The 27,394-nt window shown below is 36.7% G+C and overlaps 1 protein-coding gene across 1 annotated transcript in view; it reads right to left on the bottom strand.

Annotated features, from left to right (window-relative positions):
- The window catches only part of CAAP1 (caspase activity and apoptosis inhibitor 1), a 53,648-nt gene that overhangs the window by 10,056 nt on the left and 16,198 nt on the right, over positions 1-27,394 (bottom strand). Inside the window, exon 5 of the mRNA XM_004761787.3 lies at positions 9,230-9,303. Coding sequence (XP_004761844.1) covers positions 9,230-9,303 — 74 coding nt within the window. The remainder of the gene's footprint in view (positions 1-9,229; positions 9,304-27,394) is intronic.

The raw sequence follows: 27,394 nt of genomic DNA on the forward strand, positions 1-27,394 counted from the left end.
TCTGATCAGGATCTAAATGATACACGTAAGACTCATGGTTATCTTGCGGTGTGGAGCACACAGGCAGAGAGAATAGCAAAAGCAAAGTCCCTGGAAACAGTGTTTGTAGTGCTGGAGGAAGTGAGAAGGAAGGAAGAGAAGACCAAGGGGGAACGTGACAGAACATATCACTTATGGCTTGTACTGGCCACAGGACGGAAGGACTTCACATTCTATTTTGAGATGGGAAGCTATGGGAAGGCTTTGATGAGAATAGTGACATGACCATTTTTCATTTTAATTTTTACGGTCATTCAGACTGCTATACGGAAGAGACTACAGGGGAACATGGGTAGAAATACAGGGATCAGGATGTTGTGAGAATCGGTATCAGAATAATATGGCTAAGAAGAGGTGAGAAGTGGTTGGATTCTGAATATTGTAAAAGTAGAGCCGAAAATTTGTTGACAGAGATGAAAGACAGCAGTCAAGAATGATTCCCAGATTTGTACCCCTGGGGATAAAAATATAAAATTTAATAAAAAAATAAAAAATAAAAAAAAAAAAAAAAAAAAAAAAAGAATGATTCCCAGATTCCTGGCCTGGACACTCAGAAAAATGTAACTGCTATTTACTGATATGGAGAGGACTGTAGGAGCAGCAAAGGTTGTAGGGGGAGTGTTACTGTTTCCTTCTTTGTTGCCAAGGTATCAGGGAACAATCTAGAATTTACCCTGGAACACAGTAATTTTAAGATGCTTACTGAACATCTAATAAGTAAGCTAGATATAAAGGGTTGGAAAGCAGCTCTGAACTGGTTAAAATAAATTTGTAGTTGCCAGTACTAGAATTACATAAGGTGCAGAAAAGAAAGTCCAGGGACATCTGGGTGGCTCAGTCAGTTAAGCATCTGCCTTTGGCTCTGGTCATGATCTCAGGGTCCTGGAACGGAGCCCCACATCAGGCTCCACACTTGGTGGGAAGTCTGCTTGTCCCTCTACCCTTCCCCAACTCATGCTTATTCTCTGTCTCAAATAAACAACAATCTTTTAAAAATAAAAAATATATATATTTTTAAAGACAAAAAGTGCAAAGAAAGGTGATGGGTGGGGAACTTAGCCTTTAGAAATCAGGCAGAGGAAAGCATGACACAAAGGAGACTGAGAAGAAAAGTGTTAGGGAAGGAGGAATTCGGCAATACCAGTTAAAGAGCTGTTGGCAATAGTTCACTGGCAGGGGTTGTGGGGGAATGTAGTGGGGGAGGATAATTAGGGACAAAGAAAAAAACACCTGTAGGCACCAAAAGCCAATGTGTTCACTATACAAATAGAGGGGCTGTCTCAGCAACACAAAGAGTTTTCCCGTTTTAAGAGGACAAACAGGGACTATACAATTTAAGGCCAGACACAAGTAGGTAGGAAAAATTAATTTACTCATCTATTTTCCTTTACTAGAGAAGTTCTTTCCAAGCCAGGCCATATTTTATCTTTCTGGTGCCTAGCACAAAACTACAATTCACTTGTTGGAAGAAGGGATCAGCTTCAAAATCTGAACAAACATCGTTTAGAAAAATATTAAATTCATTTTCCATAATCCAAAGGACACACAAGGACAAATGAGCAGAAGTTACATAACAGCCGCCTATGATTCAATATAGAGATCCTTTTACCAATTAGAGACAGCAAGAATGATACTGAGGGGATGAAACAGAAAATTCTAATGGCAACAATAATCATGGCAGAAGTAATTATAACAAGAGCTGATATTTACTATGCATCTACTATGTACTGTTCACTTCTCTAAAGCACTTTACATGTGTTAACTCATTTAATCCTTATGCCAGCATATTGGAATAGGCACTCATATTTGTTTTCTTTTTTTTTTCCACTGAATAAGACTTTAATTTCTTACATAGCACTCATATTTATTATTCCCATTTCACAAATGATGAAACTGAGGAACAGAATTTAAGCAGCTTGCCCCATAGTTCACACAAATGAAGTGGCAGAACCAAAATCCAAATCCAGGTATATTTCAAAAAAGAAAAAAAAAATCTATACATTGAAATATTCTATAGTGCCTCCCAGATCTTAACAGAATCATAATGACCACTGAAGCATCACGGATGAAAATGGTGGTTCACACTGAATTTATCTTCTTCTTGTAGGTCCTTTAAGCCCACCTGAGTAAATAAAATATATAGGAGACATGGAGCTAAAAAGTATGTATTAAATGAAAAATTATTTTTTTTAAAGATTTTATTTATTTATTTGACAGACAGAGATCCAAGTAGGCAGAAAGGCAAGCAGAGAGAGAAGAAGAGGAAGCAGACTCCCTGCTGAGCAGAGAGCCCGACGTGGGGCTCAATCCCAGGACCCTGACATCATGACCTGAGCTGAAGGCAGAGGCTTTAACCCACTGAGCCATCCAGGTGCCACTAAATGAAAAATTATTAAGAGAAGGAAAAGAGAAGACAAAAAACTGGGAGAAAATATTCACAAAACACACCTGGTTAAAGGACTGGTATCCAAAATATAAACAGAACACTTAAAATTCAAAAATTAGAAAACAAACAACCCAAGTAAGAAATGGGCAAAAGATCTGAAAAGACAAGTCACCAAAGAAGATACATAGATGGCAAAGAAGCCCCTGAGAAGATGCTCAGCATCATAGGTCATCAGGGCACTGCAAAGTAAAACAATACGATGCCACTCACACATCTATTAGAATAGTCAAAATTCAAGTCACTGATAGCACCAACTGCTAGCAAGGATATGGAACATCAGAAATTCTCATTCACTGATGGCAGGATGTAAAATGGTACAGCTTTTTCAAGGACAGCTTGGCAGTTTCTTACAAAACTGAACTGGGTGTTTACCCAGAGTTGAAAGCTTATATCCATACTAAAACCTGCATACAAATTATTACAGCAGCTTTATTCATGAGCGCTAAAATCTGGAAGGAACTAAGATGTCCTTTAATAGGTGAATGGATAAGCAAACTGCAGTAAATCTATACAATGGAAGATTATTCAGCAATAAAAAGAAATGAGCTATCAAGCCACAAAAAAGACATGGGAGAACCTTAAATGCATACTGCAAAGGGAAAGAAATCAATCCAAAAGACTATATACTACATATGATGTTGCAACCAAAACTTCTAAATAAATAATAGACTGTGATATAGGATGTGCACAAAATTCAAAAACTGGTAACAAAATCTGATTTCAAAACATAATGTTTACTATCTTTCCTTTTGTAGGAGTACTTCTATATCGTGAGATACTTCTGCTAATCAACTGGATATGAACATAATTACTGAAAAGCACAGTGAATCCAAAGGGGATCCAAACATCTATCGAAGGTTTGGACTATGTTAACCTCCAAAGCAGCTGTCCTAAGACTATGTCTAGGATCCTATAAAACACATCACAAGATAGAATGGGTATAATTTAAAGAAAAATGGAAACCAACATTTTCCTCATATACTAAATCAAATTCTTCATAATGTCATTCTTGACAAAACACACACAAAGCATTATGCATCCCAAAACTTTGCCAGTTTACTTTTTAATCCAGAAAAGTTGCACAATTAAACGTAACAGAGGAGTCTTCAAAAAGAAAAAAGAAACAGTATGGGCTAATCTGCCACACAAAACGTAATTTTCACCCTTTTGTTCAACTACTACACACACAAAGGGACAAATGAAAAGGCGGGAGGATCCTGTTTGGAGTCATTGCTGGTAATAACTTGTGAAAAAGCTCAAAGGAATGAGAAGAGAAATGTAAATTCTTTAGTCGCACTGATGGTTACACCACAAATCTCTTTTTACTTCACCAACTGCTGAACTGGACATCATTTCCCCAGAATGAATTTCTAAGAATCCTTTAAAGAAGTTAACTCATGTTAAGAAGCTGCATTCTGTGAATACTTATTTGTTAGAGCCACTCAAGAAGATAATCAAGGCCTAGAAAAAAAGAAATTAGAACCGAACTTTGAGAACAAATCAGCTGTACATCTGCTTCTCTGTTTCCAACTCCAAACGCCCTGAAACAATTTTATCAGTTTCCCCACAGCTCTCTCTCACTCGTGCCTGCAATTTAGGTCTTCAAAGGATGAGGAAGCACAGAGTTCACTTGCCAATCCAGAGACTTCTACAGCAGTATGTACACATAAAACTCCTGCAAATGTTGCTTAATTAACTGATGATACTCATTCTTTCTTCTTTCACAAAGCATCAGAAGTCTATGAGGGCATTTTTCTCATTATCTTTTTAACTTCTTAAAACTTGTTTGTATTCCTTCAGCTATGGCTTTTCAGCAAAACTCAACTCCTTTTTAACTGCCAATTCATTTCCTCATTCTATCTTATTCAAGTCCCTCTACTTACTCACCTTTGCTTCTCACAGTGCAGTATTACCTTAGAACAACAGTAACAATAACAGCAATAAGAGCACAGATCAGTTGAGGTTTCCCATTTATCCTTCACCGTAAGTATTCCAACAGTCTCATATAGTTTTATATTTAATACCTTTGCTAAATATTGGCAAAAATCTCTTCCATCACAATTAATTTTTAGAAGTAATAAGTAAATAAGCTGTGAGCATCACTGATTTTTATGATAGTCTAAAAGTAGCTTCTCAATTTCATTACTTACATAAACATATCAGTGAAAATGTTTTCAAGTACCTGCTCCAGTATGTACTTGTACTTATAATATGTAATATTACAATAAGTTAGTGTGTACTAATACAATGATATATGGAATAAGAAATTTTAAAATGGAGAGACAAATACGTAACTTTATATATATTTACTTCAGACGTATTGGTATAATTTTTCCTGCATTCTCTGGAAGTATATATTATTACACCTCAGCGACCACTAGTCTAAAAGGCCAAAAAAAAAAAAAAAAAAAAGGCCCATAGAATATAAACTTCCATCATACAGGTTAACCACTGATAAACATTTTTCCCCTATAAAAGTCTACCTTTCAACTTTTTGAAGCTCTTGTTAACAAGTGAATTCTTAAAGCTGTTCACCCTACACTATTCATGAACTGGAAGGTCAAGATATAATTACATGAGGCAACTACATTACTTTTTAAAAAACACAACAGTGGCAGAATTTGAACCCAACCACAGCAAAATTTGGTGTTTATTTTATGTATGTTTGCATGTACTTCTCTAATAGAAAGGAAGAATAATTTTCTAATAGAATAAAAAAAAAAAAGAAAATACAGACACTGCACTAGGCACTAGTCTTTACACGTAATCTGACTGCTAGAAAGGAACTTCAAGATCAAGGCCAAAGAGCCAAACACTGCTTCAATTTGCTCTACAACAGAGCCACCAAGTGGTGGTTTATGTAACCTGTGTTCAAACACCCTTCAGCAATAAGGAAGGAAGCCCATTCATTTTCTGGTATTTCTGATTATTTGAGATAAATAAATTGAGCCAAAATCCATCTAATGATAACTCTATCTACTGGCCCTATTTCTATTCTTAGAGGCAATATAGAACAAGCTTAATCACTCTTTCACTTGACAGCTCTTCAAATAATTTAAAATGAGTGCTAAAAACCTCACCTCCTCTTCAAACTAAGTATCCAAATATGACTTAGCTACTTCTCATATACAGTTGAAAAAAAATTTCTCATGACCACTTCCAAGAAGAAATGCAAAACTAAGAGCTATATTCTTAAGTTACAAAGGAGAATAATTAGCAAAGTTATACATAGACCTGGTTGAAAACCTTAAAGCAGTAATTTAAATATGGACCATTATTTAAATATTACTGAACATCTTAAGCAAATTTATTTATAGATATATACATAAAGAGAACTCATTAATGTTAGCAGAGATCTGATATTTTAAAAATATTTTCTACAAATTAAATACCTCTAACAAACAACAGTTTTCATTTTTTAAAACTATAGCACCAATGGCCAATTTAGAAAATTTGCATAAATATTTATTATATTAGGGGCACCTGGGTGGTTCAGTTGGTTGAGCCACAGACTTGATTTCAGCTTGGGCTGTGATCTCAGGGTTGGGGGATCCAGCCCTGCATCAGGCTCTGGGCTCAGAATAGAGTCTGCCTGAGATTCTCTCTCCTCCTCTCCTTCTGCCCCTCTCTCCACGCCCCCCTGCTCATACTCTCTTGAGCTCTTTCTCTCTTAAATAAAATAATTATTATTTTAAAAACTTAGCTAAACCTTTTAAAAAATACAAGCCCTGAGACCCTCCAGGAAATTAATCAAAGATCTCAGGCTTCTACAGGTATATGTGCTCATGTACACAAACACAGCTGTGCTGAAGATAAAGAGCAAAACTGTAACTGATGTTTCTTATAAAGCTGCCCTGTGGCTAAAAATAAGCTAGGAAACTAATCCCAAAAGAAGACTTCCTATTTTACCTATTTTACCAATCAATCAACCAGTAGATTGTATTTACATTTAAATAATGTTTGCATAGTGAAGGAAAATCTTCAGCTATTAGTCCATCATTAAAGTGTGGTAGAAGTTAGCCCACAATCTGATACTCATCTTCAGCATAGCTTGTTTCATAAATTATATTTCCTATCAAAAAGATGGATGAAATGAGAACTAGGTTAAAAATGCAAATTTCAATTAACTAATTCACAGTTAATATTTCTCAATATTTGAGTATTTTAGAAGCTGAGAAACTGAAAAAATTGAACATGTAATTTAAATAACATGTCAGTATCACATATTATGAATAGGTCACATAATAAGAATGACTTTATTCAGAAAGAGCAAAGAAAAAATTCACTGTTGCTTTATATTTTGGTCTATTGAACAAAGGGTTACTTTAATTCTAAATAAGCTTCCATGAAATTTGCTTAAATGGTCAAGCCATTAAACAAAACGACAATACATTCACAAGGAGCATTATATTCTGTTTTTATGGGGCTCACTGTAGTAGGCAAGAACAGCTAGCTTTGCAAAGTCAGAGACAATATTAAATCAATTTTGCAAGTTTTGCATATTAAAAATTGTCGCTCTCGCCAGCAAGAACGACTCAGAGACTCATGTAGCGGCGAACCTTTTTTATTAATCGCTTTTTTCTTCCTTCTCCTCTAACCCCGGGGCACATGCGTTTTTATGCAGGCAGTGTTAACCAATCAGAATGCAGTGCTCATGCACCTCCCGCGTGAGTGGACCTAAATGAACAGCCAATCATATTCAGTCCCTTACAGCTCTTATAGTAGGCCTCCTGTACTGGCTCCCGACAAAAAATAGACAACATTAGTTCATTTTTAAAAAGGCACTAATCTCTACTGAGACCACTAGGATTTCTATTTCTTGGTGTACCTCAGCTTCTTGGGGAACTCCAACCAAGTTACTTACTATCTGATTCAGATTTTAGCTGTACTAATATTTACCTAGAAGATGTTCCACATAATTGAGTATTTTAGGTAACTTACATTCATTCCATAATGCAACAAAACATTTTATATTTTAACTATATTGTAGACACTTTTCTAGAATATTTTACCTTTTATTCCCCCTTTTCTTAAAAAAAAAAAAAAGAGTGCAACTTAATTTAACCATTCAAAACATGCACATGAACTATACTGCATGATGGTACTGCTGTGCTCTAATCTTATGTTTCTTCACCTCTACCTGCTGTCACATACTGATGACAGTGTGTTCTTGATGTTTCTGATTGCCTACATCAGAACCTAAGTGTTCTATATTGGCTCCCGAGCATAAAGAATTGAGCTTTGTGGTATCTGGCTACTCTTGAGGTCTTTTTCTCTTCCTCTTTGCCTCCATGGCTGGTTTTTTAAATGACTGAAGTTACCATTTAAAATCACACCAAAATAGGCTTTTGACACTGGGAAGCAAGTTCTAAAGAGCTCCAAGTACCTGAACATAAGAGCAGAAAAACATCTTCCCTTAGAACACAGCACTGGCTAATTTATACAATGAGGTCCGCATTCTTTTTCCCCAGGAACTGGAATCAACCATGTCAATTACATGACATTCTTCTCTCCACAGATGATCTAATAGCATACCCTTCACAATGCCTCCTCAATAGATGCAAAGAATGGAAACATTCAGATAGAATAGCAGAGTTGTCCAATTACTCATGAGGTGTAAGAGTTACATGAAGATGATGTGTGCTTAGCATTTATTTATATGTGATAAGTAAATGTAAATGAAACTATGAATCTGACTTTATGTCTTTGCTGGGTGCTCAGTAGCAGTCAGAATATAAAGATGTAAATTTTTTTTTGTCTATTTATTTAAGAGGCTAACACAACAGGACTTGTGAAAAACAATGGAATTCTTGAAACCATCAGAAATTTTTGTAAAACCCCAGAGTACTTAATTGGAAGTACAGAAAAATCTTGATTTTTGTTTTCTCTACATATACATGGAGTGAATCACAAAATTAGTTATCCAATTTTTTTCACTTTGTCAATTAAGCATTAATAACAGACCACAAGTAAAAAAAAGAAATTCTGCCTAAATAAACTGATGACCTACTTCTCTCTACCAAATAAGTTCTTTTGACAAAAGTTTTAGAGAAATTATTCTAAGCCAATCAAAGTTTAGTGGCTTATGTAATAAATAAAACAATCATTTTGATTATAGCAGATTCTCACTGCTATGAAGTAATTTTATCAGGACAAAGGAAAAATGTGAGGTGGTCTTTGAGTAACTAATAAAAATTTATTTTACTTTCAATTTTCCCTTCAAGAATGAGAAAGAAACAAAAAAGACATGTGAAAGAGCAACCCTATGGATCTATTCGGCTTAAATAAATTACATATTACCACTTCAGTTCTGGCTGGTAATGTCAGAAACTACTGATTTATAAATAAAGAAGGGAGTAATAACAAAGTCCCTCTGCAGAAAAGAGAAAAAAAGTCACCCCATTAAGTTTTTCCCCACATACAACCCAAAGCTATCCAGTTAATGTATCTCTAATATCCTGCAGTTGATGATATATAGTCGAGATCACTAAATTAAAACTACTCAAGATAACGGCTTTCTGGTGGCACTGCAACCAAGTTATCACTAACAGAACTACTCCAGTGGCTAAAGAAGTCATGAAATAAAGACTATGCTCTTTATTCTTTTAATATTGGACCAAATAAATTATTCTGTTCCCTGATCTGTAAAACGGGGGCCAGCTGGAATACTGAAAATTTGTTAGTGGTAAAATCCTTATAATCTTCAGGTAAACAATATAAAAAAATTAACTATTTGATTCATACCTTGTTTTAATTCTAAACCTTCAGGTTGCTTGTTCTCTCTCACAGCTGAAGTAGAATCTACACAGATGTCTTGTCTGAGGAATAAAAACAAATAAAACAATTTTTAAAACTATATCTGATCAAATAATACTTACTGCTCAGATTCCCAGAATTAAGTCACACACTTGGGAAGACACAATGACTCTTCTGAGCCCCCAGGACAACATTCAGTGCACTAAGAAAACTCAGAAACATGTATATAAGTGTCAAAAACAGTAGCTATAAATCACTACCAATTTAAGCAGTATACGTCTTTGTAAAAAGCAAGAAGCAAAACTGGAAGGAATATGGAGATAACTTTTTCTCCTTTCCAATAACCTTCAGGATAGCTGTGGGAGAAATCACAACTTACAGAGGAATCCAATAATTTTTCAACTTCCAGAGTTCTGCTTAATGGGCACTTTGGCATTCGAATTATTTTAGATGCTTTGATGTCTATGGTATGTGTGAAATACATATTTTATATGTAATATATATATATATAATCAAAGTAAATGGATTAAAGTATAAGATCATAAAAAAGTTTTGATTCACCATGTTCTCCAACAGAGCGGTAAACTAATGTTCTTTCTTAGAGGGCATTATACCACCTAAATATTAATGTTACAAATACTTCTCAACAAAAGAAATTAATTAGTTACAAATATTCAAAATGACTATTTTCTTTCTAAGTAAGTATTACCTTCAGGAGAATTTCTATACACACCCTAAAACTAACATATAAGAAATACTGCAGGAATTTTCCTACTCACAAAATTACTTCTATCCACTTAACAAATCCTTCAAATAACCATAAAGACTTGTGATCATTTCTTTTGAGTTTACAATATTCTTTCCCATCAACATATTTGGCACTCACCTGTTTGTTTTATGTTAAAAGTTTTACTAATACAAGCACAAACTCAAATAGAGACTACAAAATTATTTGGATCTGATATTAGTTAGGACATATAAAAAATTAAAATTGAGATACCTGTTTTATACTTCTTTCTATATCACCTACTCAGATTTTATTCTTTGACCAGAATAACCGGCAAATCCCAAGGAAGGTATCAAGAAATATTCTTTGGCAATCCAGGGACAGATAAAATGCCAATATAGTACATTAAGAGCTTTGCAAGGAGTACAGTTAAAATGTGCTACCTCAAACCTTACAGTCAAATTAGATTTTACCTACTTCTAAGTATCTTCCTTTAAAGAAAATGTTTGTTTGCTCTTACACATCCTTGAATGGGCACTTAATTCTTCTTCTAAACACATATATCTAAACGACCTGAACAAAAACATAATGTTACATCACCATTAAAAGGGCCATTGGTGGGGCACCTGGCTGGCTCAGTCTACAGAGCCTGTGACTCGATCTCAGGTCATGAGTTCAAGGCCCATGTTGGGTGGAGAGATCACTTAAATAAACTTTAAAGAGCAGGGATGAGGGTGGGAGTTGGGCATATGCAATACCCTAAGGATACAACATCACCTATGCAATATTATAGCTGAGAATGTATGACCTATATCATGGAAAAAATCATCAGTTAAACCCAAAATGGAAAAAGTAATGTTCTATTAAAAGAGGGTGAGGAGTTAAATGTCAATGTTATAAAAGACGACAAAAAAAAAAAAAAAAAGTTGTGAAAATATTCCAGGTTAAAGGAGGCTAAAAAGCCCTGACAATTAAATGTTATACTTGACATGACACTGCAGAACTGGAGGGGAAAAACATTATAAAGGACATTACTGAGTCAGATGACAAACTGAAATACTGACAGTAAACTGGATAAATCAAGTATCATTACAATGTTAAGTTTACTGACGTTGACCCTGTTTTATTGTTATAAACATAGCATATCACTATCCTTAAAAAAAAAAAAGCACAAGGTACTATTTCGGGGTAAAGTGTTATAATGTATGTAACTTATAGCCTCAAATGTCTTAAAATAGACACCTATATAAAGAGAGGTAAAGCAAGGGTGTGCAAATAGGATAAAATGTTAATAATAGGTCAATCTAAGTAAAAGGAATATGGATGTTTCTTGTAATGTTCTTATTCTCATTACATTTTAATAATTCATGAAGTTATTGCCAAGTAAAGATTTTTGCATTACAGTATGCATTATTTTCTTTTTTCTGTGAAAGCCCCTTGGTTTCCCTTCAAATAAAACTGGACATCACTATAAAGATTACCTACTGCCATAAAGAATTCCTTTTATTGCCCAAAGTGAACTTTTATAACAGTGTGTTTTACCTTGTTAGATTTGAACATGCTATTGAAGAAAGTCACCAGAATTTCAGACAATAGATGCAGTACAAGTACACCACCTTGTGGCTGAAAAATTAAATGCTAGATGCTTTTCCATCAGTAGTATCTGAAGTCAGAAAAAATATTCCAGAAAAATAGCTTGGAATTTTAAAATCTATATGAGCTAATTTTTCCAAGATGTAGGCTTTGCAACTAAAATTATATACATACAGAGCTCTCTAATACAACTGAAAGATTTCCACCAAAGAGCATGAAAGAGAAGATATACACAAAAAAAGAAATGTCTTAAAGTGTAAGAAAACTATGAGTACATGTCTTTTTATTTCTAGTTTCATTAAAATAAAAAAAAGTCTACTTCCAGATAAGACATACTACGTGTCATAGTTGGAAAAGCTAAAGTAATTCTAATTTATATTTAAATGGCATTTAAATATTTCTATCAAATACTTTAAGAATTTTACAACAACTGTAGGAGTGCCTGGGTCGCTCACTTGGTTAAGCTTCTGACTTGATTTCAGCTCAGGTCATGATGTCAGGCTTGTGAGACCAGCCGTGCTTTGGGCTCCATGCTCAGCTGGGAGTCTGCGTGAGATGCTCTCTCTCCCTCTGCCCCTCCCCTGCTTGTGTGTATGACACCCTCTCTCCAATAAATAAATCTTTTATGACAAAGAATTTGGTAACAACTGGAGAAAGAGAGAGAAAGCACGAGAGAAAAGTAAGAGAGGGAGAGAACACACTGCTAAATCTTGTTTGGGTTACGAATCTTGCAATGACTTTTGTATTTCTTTCATTAAGGAGGGAAAAAATAGTCCATTTTTATTTCTCTAATTCCCTTCTCCTGTCCACAGTACTCCTCATTAAAGTAGCTTAATATATGATCTTGGCTTTGAATTATAAGAGCTGTATACTGATCTCTGGGATTCAAGTCCTCAAACCATAACAGTCTGACTTTTTTTTATTTTCCTTAAAGATTTTATTTATTTATTTATTTGAGAGAGAAAGGGTGAGAGAGAGCATAAGAGGGAAGAAGGTCAGAAGGAGAAGCAGACTCCCTACAGAGCCAGGAGCCCGATGTGGGGCTTGATCCCAGGACTCTGGAATCATGACCTGAGCCTAAGGCAGTCACTCAACCAACTGAGCCACCCAGGTGCCCTGACTTCCTTTTTTTTAACCCAAACATAATTTCACTCTTGATCCTTTCTTAAAACAAAAAAATAAACTATTGGGATTACATCAAAATAAAAAAGCCTCTGGACAAAAAAGGAAACAACACTAAAAGGCAACCTACAGTACGGGGGAAGAGTATCCAAAATGTACAAAGAACTTCTAAAACTCAACACTCAATGGATTTTTTTGTTTGTTTGTCTGTTTGTTTTCCAGAATTCAATGGACTTGTTTAAGTCAGAATAATACACTGCGGAGATCTATGGAACTTAAGAACAATTACACATGCAAATTACTAAAAGTTTAAAATAAATTTCTAAAGAGAAAAAAAGTCAATTTCTTGTACAAATAAAAAATACACAGAAGATACCTCAATGGGTGGATAAAGAAGATGCCAGCGTCTTCTCATTTTTGGTAAAAGCAAGCTGACAATCAGGCAAACTGGCATAACAAAACTCTTAATTCTCCTCACTCTCCTGGGAATAAAAACAAAGGCTAAAAGAAGCCAGCCTATCATTCTATGAGCTTTCTTTCTACTATCAAAAACAAGAAACAAAGAAACTAGAGTAGCCAAAACAATTTTGAAAAAGAAGGACACACATTATCAGTTTGCTATAAAGCTACAGTCATCAAAAAAGTGCAAATACAATTCACTGGAACTGAACAAATGGTGCCGGTACAGCTGGATATCCATATAGATAAGGTTTCCAACCCATACCTTGCACCATATACAAAAACTAACTCAAAATGGTAATAGATCTAAAAAATGTAAACCTATAAAACCTCTAGAAGAAGATGCAGGAAAAAATCCTTTGTGACTTGTTAATAAGCAAAGATCTCCCCCAAAAGCATGGTCTATAAATAAAAATAACTGATCAACTAGATTTCCCCCAAATAAAAAACATCTACTGTTCTAAGGAAATGTTGAGAGAATAAAAGGCTAGTGAGACCAGGAGAAAATATTTGCCAGCCATATATCTGATAAAGGACTTGTATTCAGAGTATACAAAGAACTCTCAAATCACAATAATAAAAAAACAAGAACCAGTTTAAAAAACTGGTTTAAAAATTAAGTCACTTGATCAAGGAAGACATACAGATGCAAATAAACATAGTATCAGACATAGTCAACGTCATTTATTATTAAGGAAATTCAAATTTGGAACTACAATGCCCTATCACTACACATATATTAAAATGGCCAAAATCAGAACAACAGATATACAGAACTCTCAAATACAGTACCAGCAAGGACACAGACAAGCCCTTTAGCAACCCCCACTCTTAGTACTTGACTAAGGACAATGAAAACTCATTGTGTTCCTATCAAAAACTTGTATGCAAACATTCATAGTGGCATTATTTGAAATCATTATAAACTGTAAAGAGATGAAATGTCCCTTTATTAATTTTCTATTGCTGCTGTAACAAATTACCACAAACCTGATAGCTTAAAATAACATAAATGTATATTACAGTTCTGTAATACAGATCTGGTTCCAGTATGGGTCTCATCAGACCAAATCAAAGTGTCCACAGGCTGCATTCCTTTCTAGAGGCTCTAGGAGAGAATTCATGTTCATTTGGGCTGCTGGCAGAATTCCGTTCACTGAGGTTCGTGAACGAAAGTCCCTGACTCCTTGCTGGCTAGAAGCTGATGATCATCACCAGATTCTAGTCAAGTCTCATGTTGGGTCTCTCTGACCTCTTCTGTCTTCCTCTTCAACTTTTAGGAACTCATAGAATTAAAGGGGGATAAGCTGGGTAATCCAGGATAATCTTCCCCATCTCAAAACCTTAACCTTAAACAAATCTGCAAAGTGCCTTTTGTCAAATAAAGTAACACACTCTCAGGTTCTGAGGATCGGAGTGTAAACACCTTTGAAGGGTCATCATTTTACTTACAAAATTACCTCAAGTGGGGAATGAATAAATAAACTATAGTATGTCCACACAATGGAATACTAACTACTTAGCAATCAAAAGGAAGAACTATTGGGGGAGGAGTCAAGATGGCGGAGAAGTAGCAAGCTGAGACTGCTTCAGCTAGCCGGAGATCAGCTAGATAGCTTATCTAAAGATTGCAAACACCTGAAAATCCATCGGCAGATTGAAGAGAAGAAGAACAGCAATTCTGGAAACAGAAAAACAACCACTTTCTGAAAGGTAGGACCGGCGGAGAAGTGAATCCAAAGCGACGGGAAGATAGACCCCGGGGGGAGGGGCCGGCTCCCGGCAAGCGGCGGAGCAACCGCGCACAAAATCAGGACTTTTAAAAGTCTGTTCCGCTGAGGGACATCGCTCCAGAGGCTAAACCGGGGCGAAGCCCATGCGGGGTCAGCGTGGCCTCAGGTCCCGCAGGGTCACAGAAGGATCGGGGGTGTCTGAGTGTCGCAGAGCTTGCGGGTATTGGAACGGGAAAGCCTGCATAAGAGACAGAGCTGACAGTAAGCTCGCAGCTCGGTGTTACCTTGAACCGGTCGCAGGCTCGGTGAGCTCGGAGCGCGGCCGGAGGTCAGGCAGACGGGAGTAACTGGGTGCTGTTCTCTGAGGGCGCACTGAGGAGTGGGGCCCTGGGCTCTCGGCTCCTCCGGGCCGGAGACCAGGAGGCCGCCATTTGTATTCCCGTCCTCTGGAACTCTACGGAAAGCGCTCAGGGAACAAAAGCTCCTGAAAGCAAACCCGAGCGGATTACTCACCCCGGCCCCGGGTAAGGGCGGTGAAATTCCGCCTGGGGCAAGACACTTGAGAATCACTACAACAGGCCCCTCCCCAGAAGATCAACAAGAAATCCAGCCGAGACCAAGTTCACCTACCAAGGAGTGCGGTTTCAATACCAAGGAGAGCAGCAGAATTCCAGAGGAGGAGAAAGCCAAGCACGGAACTCATGGCTTTTTTCCTGTGATTTTTTTTTAGTCTTGCAGTTAATTTAATTTTTTCTTTTTCATTTTTTTTTTTCTTTTTTCTCGCCTTCGGGTAAAATTTTTTTTAACTGTTACCTTTTTCTTTTTTAACGATTTTTTACTAGTTTATCTAATATATATATATATATTTTTACATTTTTCTTAGGTGTTTTCTTTTTTTTTAAAAAAATTCTTTTCTTTTCTTTTCTTTTTTTTTTCTTTTTCTTTTATTTATTTATTTTTTTCTTTCTTGCTTTTTGAACCTCTTTTTATCCCCTTTCCCCCCACTCACGATTTTTGATCTCTTCTAATTTGGTTAAAGCATATTTTCCTGGGGTTGTTGCCACACTTTTAGTATTTTACTTGCCCCTTCATTTACTCTTATCTGGACAAAATGACAAGACGTAAAAATTCAACACAAAAAAAAGAACAAGAGGCAGTACCGAAGGCTAGGGACCTAATCAATACAGACATCGGTAATATGTCAGATCTAGAGTTCAGAATGACAATTCTCAAGGTTCTAGCCGGGCTCGAAAAAGGCATGGAAGATATTAGAGAAACCCTCTCGAGAGATATAAAAGCCCTTTCTGGAGAAATAAAAGAACTAAAATCTAACCAAGGTGAAATCAAAAAAGCTATTAATGAGGTGCAATCAAAAATGGAGGCTCTAACTGCTAGGATAAATGAGGCAGAAGAAAGAATTAGTGATATAGAAGACCAAATGACAGAGAATAAAGAAGCTGAGCAAAAGAGGGACAAACAGCTACTGGACCACGAGGGGAGAATTCGAGAGATAAGTGACACCATAAGACGAAACAACATTAGAATAATTGGGATTCCAGAAGAAGAAGAAAGTGAGAGGGGAGCAGAAGGTATACTGGAGAGAATTATTGGGGAGAATTTCCCCAATATGGCAAAGGGAACGAGCATCAAAATTCAGGAGGTTCAGAGAATGCCCCTCAAAATCAATAAGAATAGGCCCACACCCCGTCACCTAATAGTAAAATTTACAAGTCTCAACGACAAAGAGAAAATCCTGAAAGCAGCCCGGGAAAAGAAGTCTGTAACATACAATGGTAAAAATATTAGATTGGCAGCTGACTTGTCCACAGAGACCTGGCAGGCCAGAAAGAGCTGGCATGATATTTTCAGAGCACTAAACGAGAAAAACATGCAGCCAAGAATACTATATCCAGCTAGGCTATCATTGAAAAAAATAGAAGGAGAGATTAAAAGCTTCCAGGACAAACAACAACTGAAAGAATTTGCAAATACCAAACCAGCTCTACAGGAAATATTGAAAGGGATCCTCTAAGCAAAGAGAGAGCCTACAAGTGGTAGATCAGAAAGGAACAGAGACCATATACAGTAACAGTCACCTTACAGGCAATACAATGGCACTAAATTCATATCTCTCAATAGTTACCCTGAATGTGAATGGGCTAAATGCCCCTGTCAAAAGACACAGGGTATCAGAATGGATAAAAAAACAAAACCCATCTATATGTTGCCTCCAAGAAACACATTTTAAGCCCGAAGACACCTCCAGATTTAAAGTGAGGGGGTGGAAAAGAATTTACCATGCCAATGGACATCAGAAGAAAGCAGGAGTGGCAATCCTTATATCAGATCAATTAGATTTTAAGCCAAAGACTATAATAAGAGATGAGGAAGGACACTATATCATACTCAAAGGGTCTGTCCAACAAGAAGATTTAACAATTTTAAATATCTATGCCCCCAATGTGGGAGCAGCCAACTATATAAACCAATTAATAACAAAATCAAAGAAACACATCAACAATAATACAATGATAGTAGGGGACTTTAACACTCCCCTCACTGAAATGGACAGGTCATCCAAGCAAAAGATCAGCAAGGAAATAAAGGCCTTAAATGACACACTGGACCAGATGGACATCACAGATATATTCAGAATATTTCATCCCAAAGCAACAGAATACACATTCTTCTCTAGTGCACATGGAACATTCTCCAGAATAGATCACATCCTCGGTCCTAAATCAGGACTCAACCGGTATCAAAAGATTGGGATCATTCCCTGCATATTTTCAGACCACAATGCTCTAAAGCTAGAACTCAACCACAAAAGGAAGTTTGGAAAGAACCCAAATACATGGAGACTAAACAGTATCCTTCTAAAGAATGAATGGGTCAACCGGGAAATTAAAGAAGAATTGAAAAAAATCATGGAAACAAATGATAATGAAAATACAACGGTTCAAAATCTGTGGGACACAACAAAGGCAGTCCTGAGAGGAAAATATATAGCGGTACAAGCCTTTCTCAAGAAACAAGAAAGGTCTCAGGTACACAACCTAACCCTACACCTAAAGGAGCTGGAGAAAGAACAAGAAAGAAACCCTAAGCCCAGCAGGAGAAGAGAAATCATAAAGATCAGAGCAGAAATCAATGAAATAGAAACCAAAAAAACAATAGAACAAATCAACGAAACTAGGAGCTGGTTCTTTGAAAGAATTAATAAAATTGATAAACCCCTGGCCCGACTTATCAAAAAGAAAAGAGAAAGGACCCAAATAAATAAAATCATGAATGAAAGAGGAGAGATCACAACTAACACCAAAGAAATACAAACTATTATAAGAACATACTATGAGCAACTCTACGGCAATAAATTTGATAATCTGGAAGAAATGGATGCATTCCTAGAAAACATATAAACTACCACAACTGAACCAGGAAGAAATAGAAAGCCTGAACAGACCCATAACCAGTAAGGAGATTGAAACAGTCATTAAAAATCTCCAAACAAACAAAAGCCCAGGGCCAGACGGCTTCCCGGGGGAATTCTACCAAACATTTAAAGAAGAACTAATTCCTATTCTCCTGAAACTGTTCCAAAAAATAGAAATGGAAGGAAAACTTCCAAACTCATTTTATGAGGCCAGCATCACCTTGATCCCAAAACCAGACAAGGATCCCACCAAAAAAGAGAGCTATAGACCGATATCCTTGATGAACACAGATGCGAAAATACTCAACAAAATACTAGCCAATAGGATTCAACAGTACATTAAAAAGATTATTCACCACGACCAAGTGGGATTTATTCCAGGGCTGCAAGGTTGGTTCAACATCCGCAAATCAGTCAATGTGATACAACACATCAATAAAAGAAAGAACAAGAACCATATGATACTCTCAATAGATGCTGAAAAAGCATTTGACAAAGTACAACATCCCTTCCTGATCAAAACTCTTCAAAGTGTAGGGATAGAGGGCACATACCTCAATATCATCAAAGCCATCTATGAAAAACCCACCGCAAATATCATTCTCAATGGAGAAAAACTGAAAGCTTTTCCGCTAAGGTCAGGAACACGGCAGGGATGTCCATTATCACCACTGCTATTCAACATCGTACTAGAGGTCCTAGCCTCAGCAATCAGACAACAAAAGGAAATTAAAGGCATCCAAATCGGCAAAGAAGAAGTCAAATTATCACTCTTCGCAGATGATATGATACTATATGTGGAAAACCCAAAAGACTCCACTCCAAAACTGCTAGAACTTATACAGGAATTCAGTAAAGTGTCAGGATATAAAATCAATGCACAGAAATCAGTTGCATTTCTCTACACCAACAGCAAGACAGAAGAAAGAGATATTAAGGAGTCAATCCCATTTACAATTGCATCCAAAACCATAAGATACCTAGGAATAAACCTAACCAAAGAGACACAGAATCTATACTCAGAAAACTATAAAGTACTCATGAAAGAAATTGAGGAAGACACAAAGAAATGGAAAAATGTTCCATGCTCCTGGATTGGAAGAATAAATATTGTGAAAATGTCTATGCTACCTAAAGCAATCTACACATTTAATGCAATTCCTATCAAAGTACCATCCATCTTTTTCAAAGAAATGGAACAAATAATTCTAAAATTTATATGGAACCAGAAAAGACCTCGAATAGCCAAAGGGATATTGAAAAAGAAAGCCAACGTTGGTGGCATCACAATTCCGGACTTCAAGCTCTATTACAAAGCTGTCATCATCAAGACAGCATGGTACTGGCACAAAAACAGACACATAGATCAATGGAACAGAATAGAGAGCCCAGAAATAGACCCTCAAATCTATGGTCATCTAATCTTCGACAAAGCAGGAAAGAATGTCCAATGGAAAAAAGACAGCCTTTTCAATAAATGGTGCTGGGAAAATTGGACAGCCACATGCAGAAAAATGAAATTGGACCATTTCCTTACACCACACACAAAAATAGACTCAAAATGGATGAAGGACCTCAATGTACGAAAGGAATCCATCAAAATCCTTGTGGAGAACACGGGCAGCAACCTCTTCGACCTCTGCCGCAGCAACATCTTCCTAGGAACAACGCAAAAGGCAAGGGAAGCAAGGGAAAAAATGAACTACTGGGATTTCATCAAGATCAAAAGCTTTTGCACAGCAAAGGAAACAGTTAACAAAATCAAAAGACAACTGACAGAATGGGAGAAGATATTTGCAAACGACATATCAGATAAAGGACTAGTGTCCAGAATCTATAAAGAACTTAGCAAACTCAACATCCAAAGAACAAATAATCCAATCAAGAAATGGGCAGAGGACATGAACAGACATTTCTGCAAAGTAGACATCCAGATGGCCAACAGACACATGAAAAAGTGCTCCATATCACTCGGCATCAGGGAAATACAAATCAAAACCACAATGAGATATCACCTCACACCAGTCAGAATGGCTAAAATCAACAAGTCAGGAAATGACAGATGCTGGCGAGGATGCGGAGAAAGCGGAACCCTCCTACACTGTTGGTGGGAATGCAAGCTGGTGCAGCCACTCTGGAAAACAGCATGGAGGTTCCTCAAAATGTTGAAAATAGAACTGCCCTATGACCCAGCAATTGCACTATTGGGTATTTACCCTAAAGATACAAATGTAGTGATCCAAAGGGACACATGCACCCGAATGTTTATAGCAGCAATGTCCACAATAGCCAAACTATGGAAAGAACCTAGATGTCCATCAACAGATGAATGGATCAAGAAGATGTGGTATATATACACAATGGAATACTATACAGCCATCAAAAGAAATGAAATCTTGCCATTTGCAACAACATGGATGGAACTAGAGCGTATCATGCTTAGCGAAATAAGTCAAGCAGAGAAAGACAACTATCATATGATCTCCCTGATATGAGGAAGTGGTGATGCAACATGGAGGCTTAAGTGGGTAGAAGAAGAATAAATGAAACAAGATGGGATTGGGAGGGAGACAAACCATAAGTGACTCTTAATCTCACAAAACAAACTGAGGGTTGCCGGGTGGAGGGGGTTTGGGAGAAGGGGGTGGGATTATGGACATTGGGGAGGGTATGTGATTTGGTGTGTGCTGTGAAGTGTGTAAACCTGGTGATTCACAGACCTGTACCCCTGGGGATAAAAATATATGTTTATAAAAAATAAAAAATTAAAATTGGAAAAAAAAAAAAAAAAAAAAAGGAAGAACTATTGATATACAGGACGATACAAATGAATCTCAAATGCATTATGCTAAGTTAAAGAAGCAGACTCAAAAGGCTATATACTGGGGTGCTTCTAGGAAACCTACTCATTCTGAAACTCAGTAAAAGAGCATTTATCCTGCCTTTCCTGTATCAAAGTCTCCCATGTAACCAAAGAATTGGTATAAGAAAAATCTATATTTAAAAATGCTAGCTATTGGGGCACCTGGATGGCTCAGTGGGTTAAAGCCTCTGCCTTCGGCTCAGGTCATGATCCTGGAGTCCTGGGATCGAGCCCCGCATCGGGCTCTGCTCGGCAGAGAGCCTGCTTCCTCCTCTCTCTCTGCCTGCCTCTCTGCCTACTTGTGATCTCTGTCAAATAAAATTTTTTTTTTAAAAAAAGGCTATATACTGTATTATTCCATCTATATCACACTCTAGAAAAAGAATAGGTATAGAGGACAGAAACTGATTAGTGGTTGCCAGAGACTGGGGATGGGAGGATTGGACTACAAGGAGCCACAGAGGAGATTTTTAGTTGTGATGGAACTATTCTATATCATGAATATGGCAATAGATTAAAAAACCACCCATTTGCCCAATTTTACAGAACTATATAGCAAAAAAGGTGAACTATAATTATCTAAACGATACGTTATTTTTTTTAACTGAAACACCATAAAAGTCTTAGAGCAGGCTCAAAAAAATTAAATCATATGGTAGTGAACTGTAACCTTCAAACACTAAAAATGAGGCAAAACAAGCTTAATTTTTCTCAAAGGGCTTTTCCAAAGAGCAAATAAATCTACATCTCCAGTGTCCAGCAATTTTCTTCAGGCTTCATAAAAAAATGTGGGGAAAATCCTCAATATTCATCAGCATAAAATGGAATTTTAGGAATAGTTGTTATGAAAGATTCAGAGTAAAAATCCCAAAGCGAATACAGCAACTTTTTTTTTTCCGATGCTTACTATGTTACAGGTACTATTCTAAGCACTTTATGATCCTCTTCTCAATCATCATCACGATCCTATAGGGTATGGTATGTACGGGTATTACCCCAATTCTCCAGCTGAGGACACTGAGGCCCAGGAGGATTTAAGTAACTTGCCAAAAAACAGAAAGCCAGCAAACTGGAGTTATGCCGGCAGGCATTAAATTTAAATTAAATTTGAAATGCAGGCAGTTTAATTCTAGAACCTTCACTTTTTACATTTATTTGGACTTTCTATTACTTACAGAAATACTTCTCTGAGTAGTAATACCTAAAAATTACATGTAGCCAAGCAACCCTCTCCGGTCCCCTCCCTGATCAAGAGCTCTGTACTATCGCTCTATAAACTTTGCTTTGCTGCCATTAAAACAAAACAAAACAAAAACAAAAACAACAAAAACTCTCCAAACCAAAACAAACAAACAAGCAAGCAAGCAACATGTAGCTATGGCAATATACAGATTCATACGGCCATATATACCTCAAAGGATAAAGTCAGTTTTGACTCACAATTTGACCTCAAGGCCCCAAAGGAAAATTCTTCTTCCTTATTGGGTAAGCTAAAATAAGCTACTAAAATATCCAGACAGAATTATTTTAAATGTTGAAAATTTCAAGGAAAAGACAGACATAAGTAACAATGAAAGATCCATAATCCTCAAGAAAGGGCCTGCAAGGAATGGGAATGAAAAAAGAGGAAGGAAACATTTTGAACTCTGTACCTTTTTGTACCATTCTGTACAACTAGTACTGTTTGAATTTTTTCCTAACTGAGGCATTTTATCTGCACATATGTATTACATCCTTTGAAAAAGAATCCCAGAATTTTCCCTCCTGCATCTTCATCTTGCCTCTTCACGGTCCATGATGCCAGGTTAGGTTTTCAGTATCGTGAAACCAAGCTGATGGGACAGAAGCAGATTATTCTGCCATTTTTCTAGCTCTTTTGAGTGTATATCAAACCTGGGACCGATCACTCCATACTTGTTTAACCTGCTCATGAAGTTCATAACAATTTTTCCAGCTCTGTAATCATCAATGATTTTAAATTCACCAATGTAACCACGCTTCATCAGTTAGAAACCAAACAATGACTTTGGAGAATGGCCTAGAAAAAACTTGGCGTTTGCTTCTCTTTCAAGCATTATGGGGTTTTTGGGTGTTTTTTTCTTTTTCTTAATTGACCTTGTTAATGTTCTTGAGAGCATGTGCCACAACGTTCATGTGAATGTTCATGTGAAATTCATAATGATGATAGCAGCACTGAAAGATGGACAGAGTACTATTTGTGTTTTTAAACCATGCCCATGGGTGTGCCTCGGTGGCTCAGTTGTTAAGCGTCTGCCTTTGGCTCAGGTCATGATCCCAGGGTCCTTGCATTGGGCTCGCTGTTCAGTGGGAAGCCTGCTTCTCACTCTCCCACTCCCCCCGCCTGTGTTCCCTCTCTAGCTGTGTCTGTCAAATAAATAAAGTATTTAAATGAATGAATGAATAAATAAACAAACCATGCCCATGCATTTGGCTATTAACTTTAAAAAAAAGTTAATGGAAGTACTGGTTCACACAAGTTTGTAACAGAAAACAAGGAGGGGAATAAAAGGAAACAAACATACAGAAGAAATTTACTGAATAATAGCAGTGTAATCAAGAATTGTAAAAATAATATTCTAAGTAAATTCTTGATAGTTGTAAAGAAGAATATGGCAAAATGAAAATTAAAAGGGGATGTTAAAGCTCTACCTTAAAACTTAGACCAAAATAAATCTCAAAATAATTTAAAAATTTCAAAATAAATTTCATTTAAAAAAATCCATAAAGTACTTAAAGAAAATATGAGGAATACTTTCTAACTTCAGAAAAGAGAAGGACTTTTCTAAATATAAAACCCAAAAACCATAAAAGATTATCAAATTAGACTACATTAACATGAAATATTTATGCATACAATACAAGGTAAAAGCCTTAAAGTATAAAAAGAAGAGCAAAGCAAAAAATAACTGCAACCCATATCACCAACAATGGATTAAAAAGACCAAAGCTGGGAAGCCTGGGTGGCCTCAGTTAAGCATCTGACTTTGGCTCAGGTCATGATCCCAGAGTCCTGGGATCAAACCCCACATTAAGTTCCCTGCTCGGTTAGGAGCCTCTCCTTCTGCCTGCCGCTCTGCCTGCTTGTGTGCTCTCTGTCAAATAAATCTAAAAAAATCTTTTAAATAAATAAATCAATAAGTAAACCCAAAAGAAAAAAGACCAAAGTCCTCCAACTACATACACACGAAGGGTAAATAAATGCCAAAGCTCAAAGAAAACTCCACTAGCTCTATAATATATAAAAAGGTGATTAATTTCACTCATAATAAGAGAATACAAATTAAAATTCCCATAACAGGGACGCCTGGGTGGCTCAGTTGGTTAAGCAGCTGCCTTCGGCTCAGGTCATGATCCCAGCGTCCTGGGATCGAGTCCCACATCGGGCTCCTTGCTCCGCAGGGAGCCTGCTTCTCCCTCTGACTCTGCCTTCCACTCTGTCTGCCTGTGCTCGCTCTCACTCTCTCTTACAAATAAATAAATAAAATCTTTAAAAAAAAAAAATTCCCATAACATATTATCTACTGGATGAACAAAGATCAAAATGTTAGATAACACTATACTGAGTGAAGTGTATGAACACATGTACTCCACATTTAGAGGTATAAATCAGTTTAAACTCTGTAAGTCAATTATGGCAAAATCTAAAATTTCAAATGCGCAAATATCTGACTAAACAATTAACTTGTAGATATTATGCTACACATAATCACAGAGGAACAAGATTATATACAGAAATATTTATATCATTTGTAGTAACAAAAGAGTAAAAAATTTGTTTGTTTTTAAAGATTATTTATTTATTTATTTGACAGAGAGAAAGAGAGAGATCACAAGTAGACAGAGAGGCAGGCAGAGAGGAAAGCAGGCTCCCTGCTGAGCAGAGAGCCCGATGCAGGACTCAATTCCAGGACCCTGAGATCATGACCCGAGCCAAAGGCAGCAGCTTAACCCACTGAGCCACCCAGGCACCCAAGAGGAAACAATTTAAATGTCCATAAACAGGCTTAATACTTTACTACATCCAATAATGGAATAGTATACAGGTATATATAGGAAGCCTTATATGTACAAGGAAGAATAAAACCCAAGAAAAGACATACTATTATATGGAAAAAATTAAGTGGAAAGGGTATGGAATAGTTTGCACAGTATGCTGCCTTAAGGTGTGAAAAGAAAAATATATACATACACATGTATTTCTAAACTCATGGATTATCCATGGATTATCTCTGGGAGGATACACAAGAAATTGGTTTACTGTGGTTGCCTACAGGAAGGAAGAATGAGGAATAGGAGAAAGATTTATTTTCATTAAATACGTTAAAATTTGGGGGTGCCTGGGTGGCTCAGTGGGTTAAAGTCTCTGTCTTTGGCTCCGGTCGTGATCCCAGAGTCCTGGGATCAAGCCCCGCGTCAGGCTCTTTGCTCAGCGGGGAGCCTGTTTTCTCCTCTCTCTCTGCCTGCTTCTCTGCCTACTTGTGATCTCTGTCTGTCAAATAAGTAAATAAAATCTTAAAAAAAAATACGTTAAAAATTTTTGTACTATGTGCATGCACTTACCTTTCAAATAAATAAACTCTTAAAAAACAGACACTAGATACATAGTTATGTGGGAAAATGTCCTTATTTTCTGGAAATTCAAATATTCAGAATGAAGATATCTATAATTACATTATAATACTCTAAGAAAAAAGATGAAGCAAAAATGAAAACTGCTATAATTGTTAAGATCCAGCCAATAGTGTCGTTACACTATTCTAATTTTCTATACTTTTGTTATTTTTCATAATAAAAGTAAAAGTGAAATTCCTTTTTTACCTGAAATAATACAGTGAAATCCCTTTTACCTAACACAGACAAGTAATGTCTTTACCTGACATTAAGTTCTTATTAAAGTTCTTATTAACATAAGAAAACACCTTTAAAAGTTATGTAATTTAAGCATTTTAGGTTAACATAAAACAGAAATGTGACCTTCCTTCACCAATCTTTGGCCCCGATGCCACAGCCTTACCATTATTGTGAATCCATGGAAAAGTTCAATTTCATCCTACTCACATAAATCATTTCTACTTTTGGCTCCTTTAAAATGCAAACATCGGGGCGCCTGGGTGGCTCAGTGGGTTAAGCCGCTGCCTTCGGCTCAGGTCATGATCTCAGGGTCCTGGGATCGAATCCCGCATCGGGCTCTCTGCTCAGCAGGGAGCCTGCTTCCTCCTCTCTCTCTCTCTGCCTGCCTCTCTGCCTATCTGTGATCTCTGTCAAATAAATAAATAAAATAAAATAAAATGCAAACATCTCAGTGCCAAAAAAAATTACCCTTTATACAATGTTCCCCAAACTTTTACTGTTACCCCACAGCTAAATGACAACTTTTTAATAATATCACTGAGTTTTTCAAAACAATCAACTTAATCAACTACTCTTTTCATGTTTATATTTCATCAGTTTATATATTTAACTAGTATGTAACTACAAAAACTCTTGGTAAGCAAACACTTCAAATGGAGGGACAAGTTCACATGTGTATTAGAGAACACTCATTAATATCAGTTTAGCACACTGTAAACATCAGTGAATTTCTCTTTTTTAAAGATTTCATTTATTTTTATTTATTAATTTATTTAACAGAGAGAGACAGTGCATCGCTTCTCGGCCTTTTGGCTAAGATCAAGTGTGGAGAGAGACAGTGCAAGTGGGGGAGGGAGAGGAATAAACAGACTCAGCTTTGGGTATGGACCTGAAGTGGGGGGTCAATCCCAAGACCCTGAAATTATGACCTGAGCCAAATTAAGAGCCCAACACTCAGCTGCCTGACTCATTCAGGAGCCCCGTGAATTTATTTTTCAAATGAACTAGAAAGGGCAATTAATATAATAAGAATCAGTTAAGTGATTAAGAAAAACTTAATTTTTTAAAAATAGTGATAATAGCAGAAAAAAGGAAAAATACCTGTTAACATTGAAACCAGTCTTCAAGCAACAGGATGAGGCAGTAAATTGACCAACAGAAAAATGACAATAGATACAATTTAAAAATTAGGGAAACTAACACAGCTGCTGATCTCCGGCTTTTTATTAAACTAACATACAGCATCAAAATTCTATCATGTATCGGGCACCTGGGTGGCTCAGTGGGTTAAGCCTCCGCCTTTGGCTCATGTCATGATCTCAGGGTCCTGGGATCGAGTCCCCCATCGGGC

This window comes from Mustela putorius, unplaced genomic scaffold, assembly GCF_011764305.1.
Source record: "Mustela putorius furo isolate JIRA1106 unplaced genomic scaffold, ASM1176430v1.1 tig00000421_pilon_pilon_pilon, whole genome shotgun sequence".
In the NCBI taxonomy this organism is placed as follows: domain Eukaryota; kingdom Metazoa; phylum Chordata; class Mammalia; order Carnivora; family Mustelidae; genus Mustela; species Mustela putorius.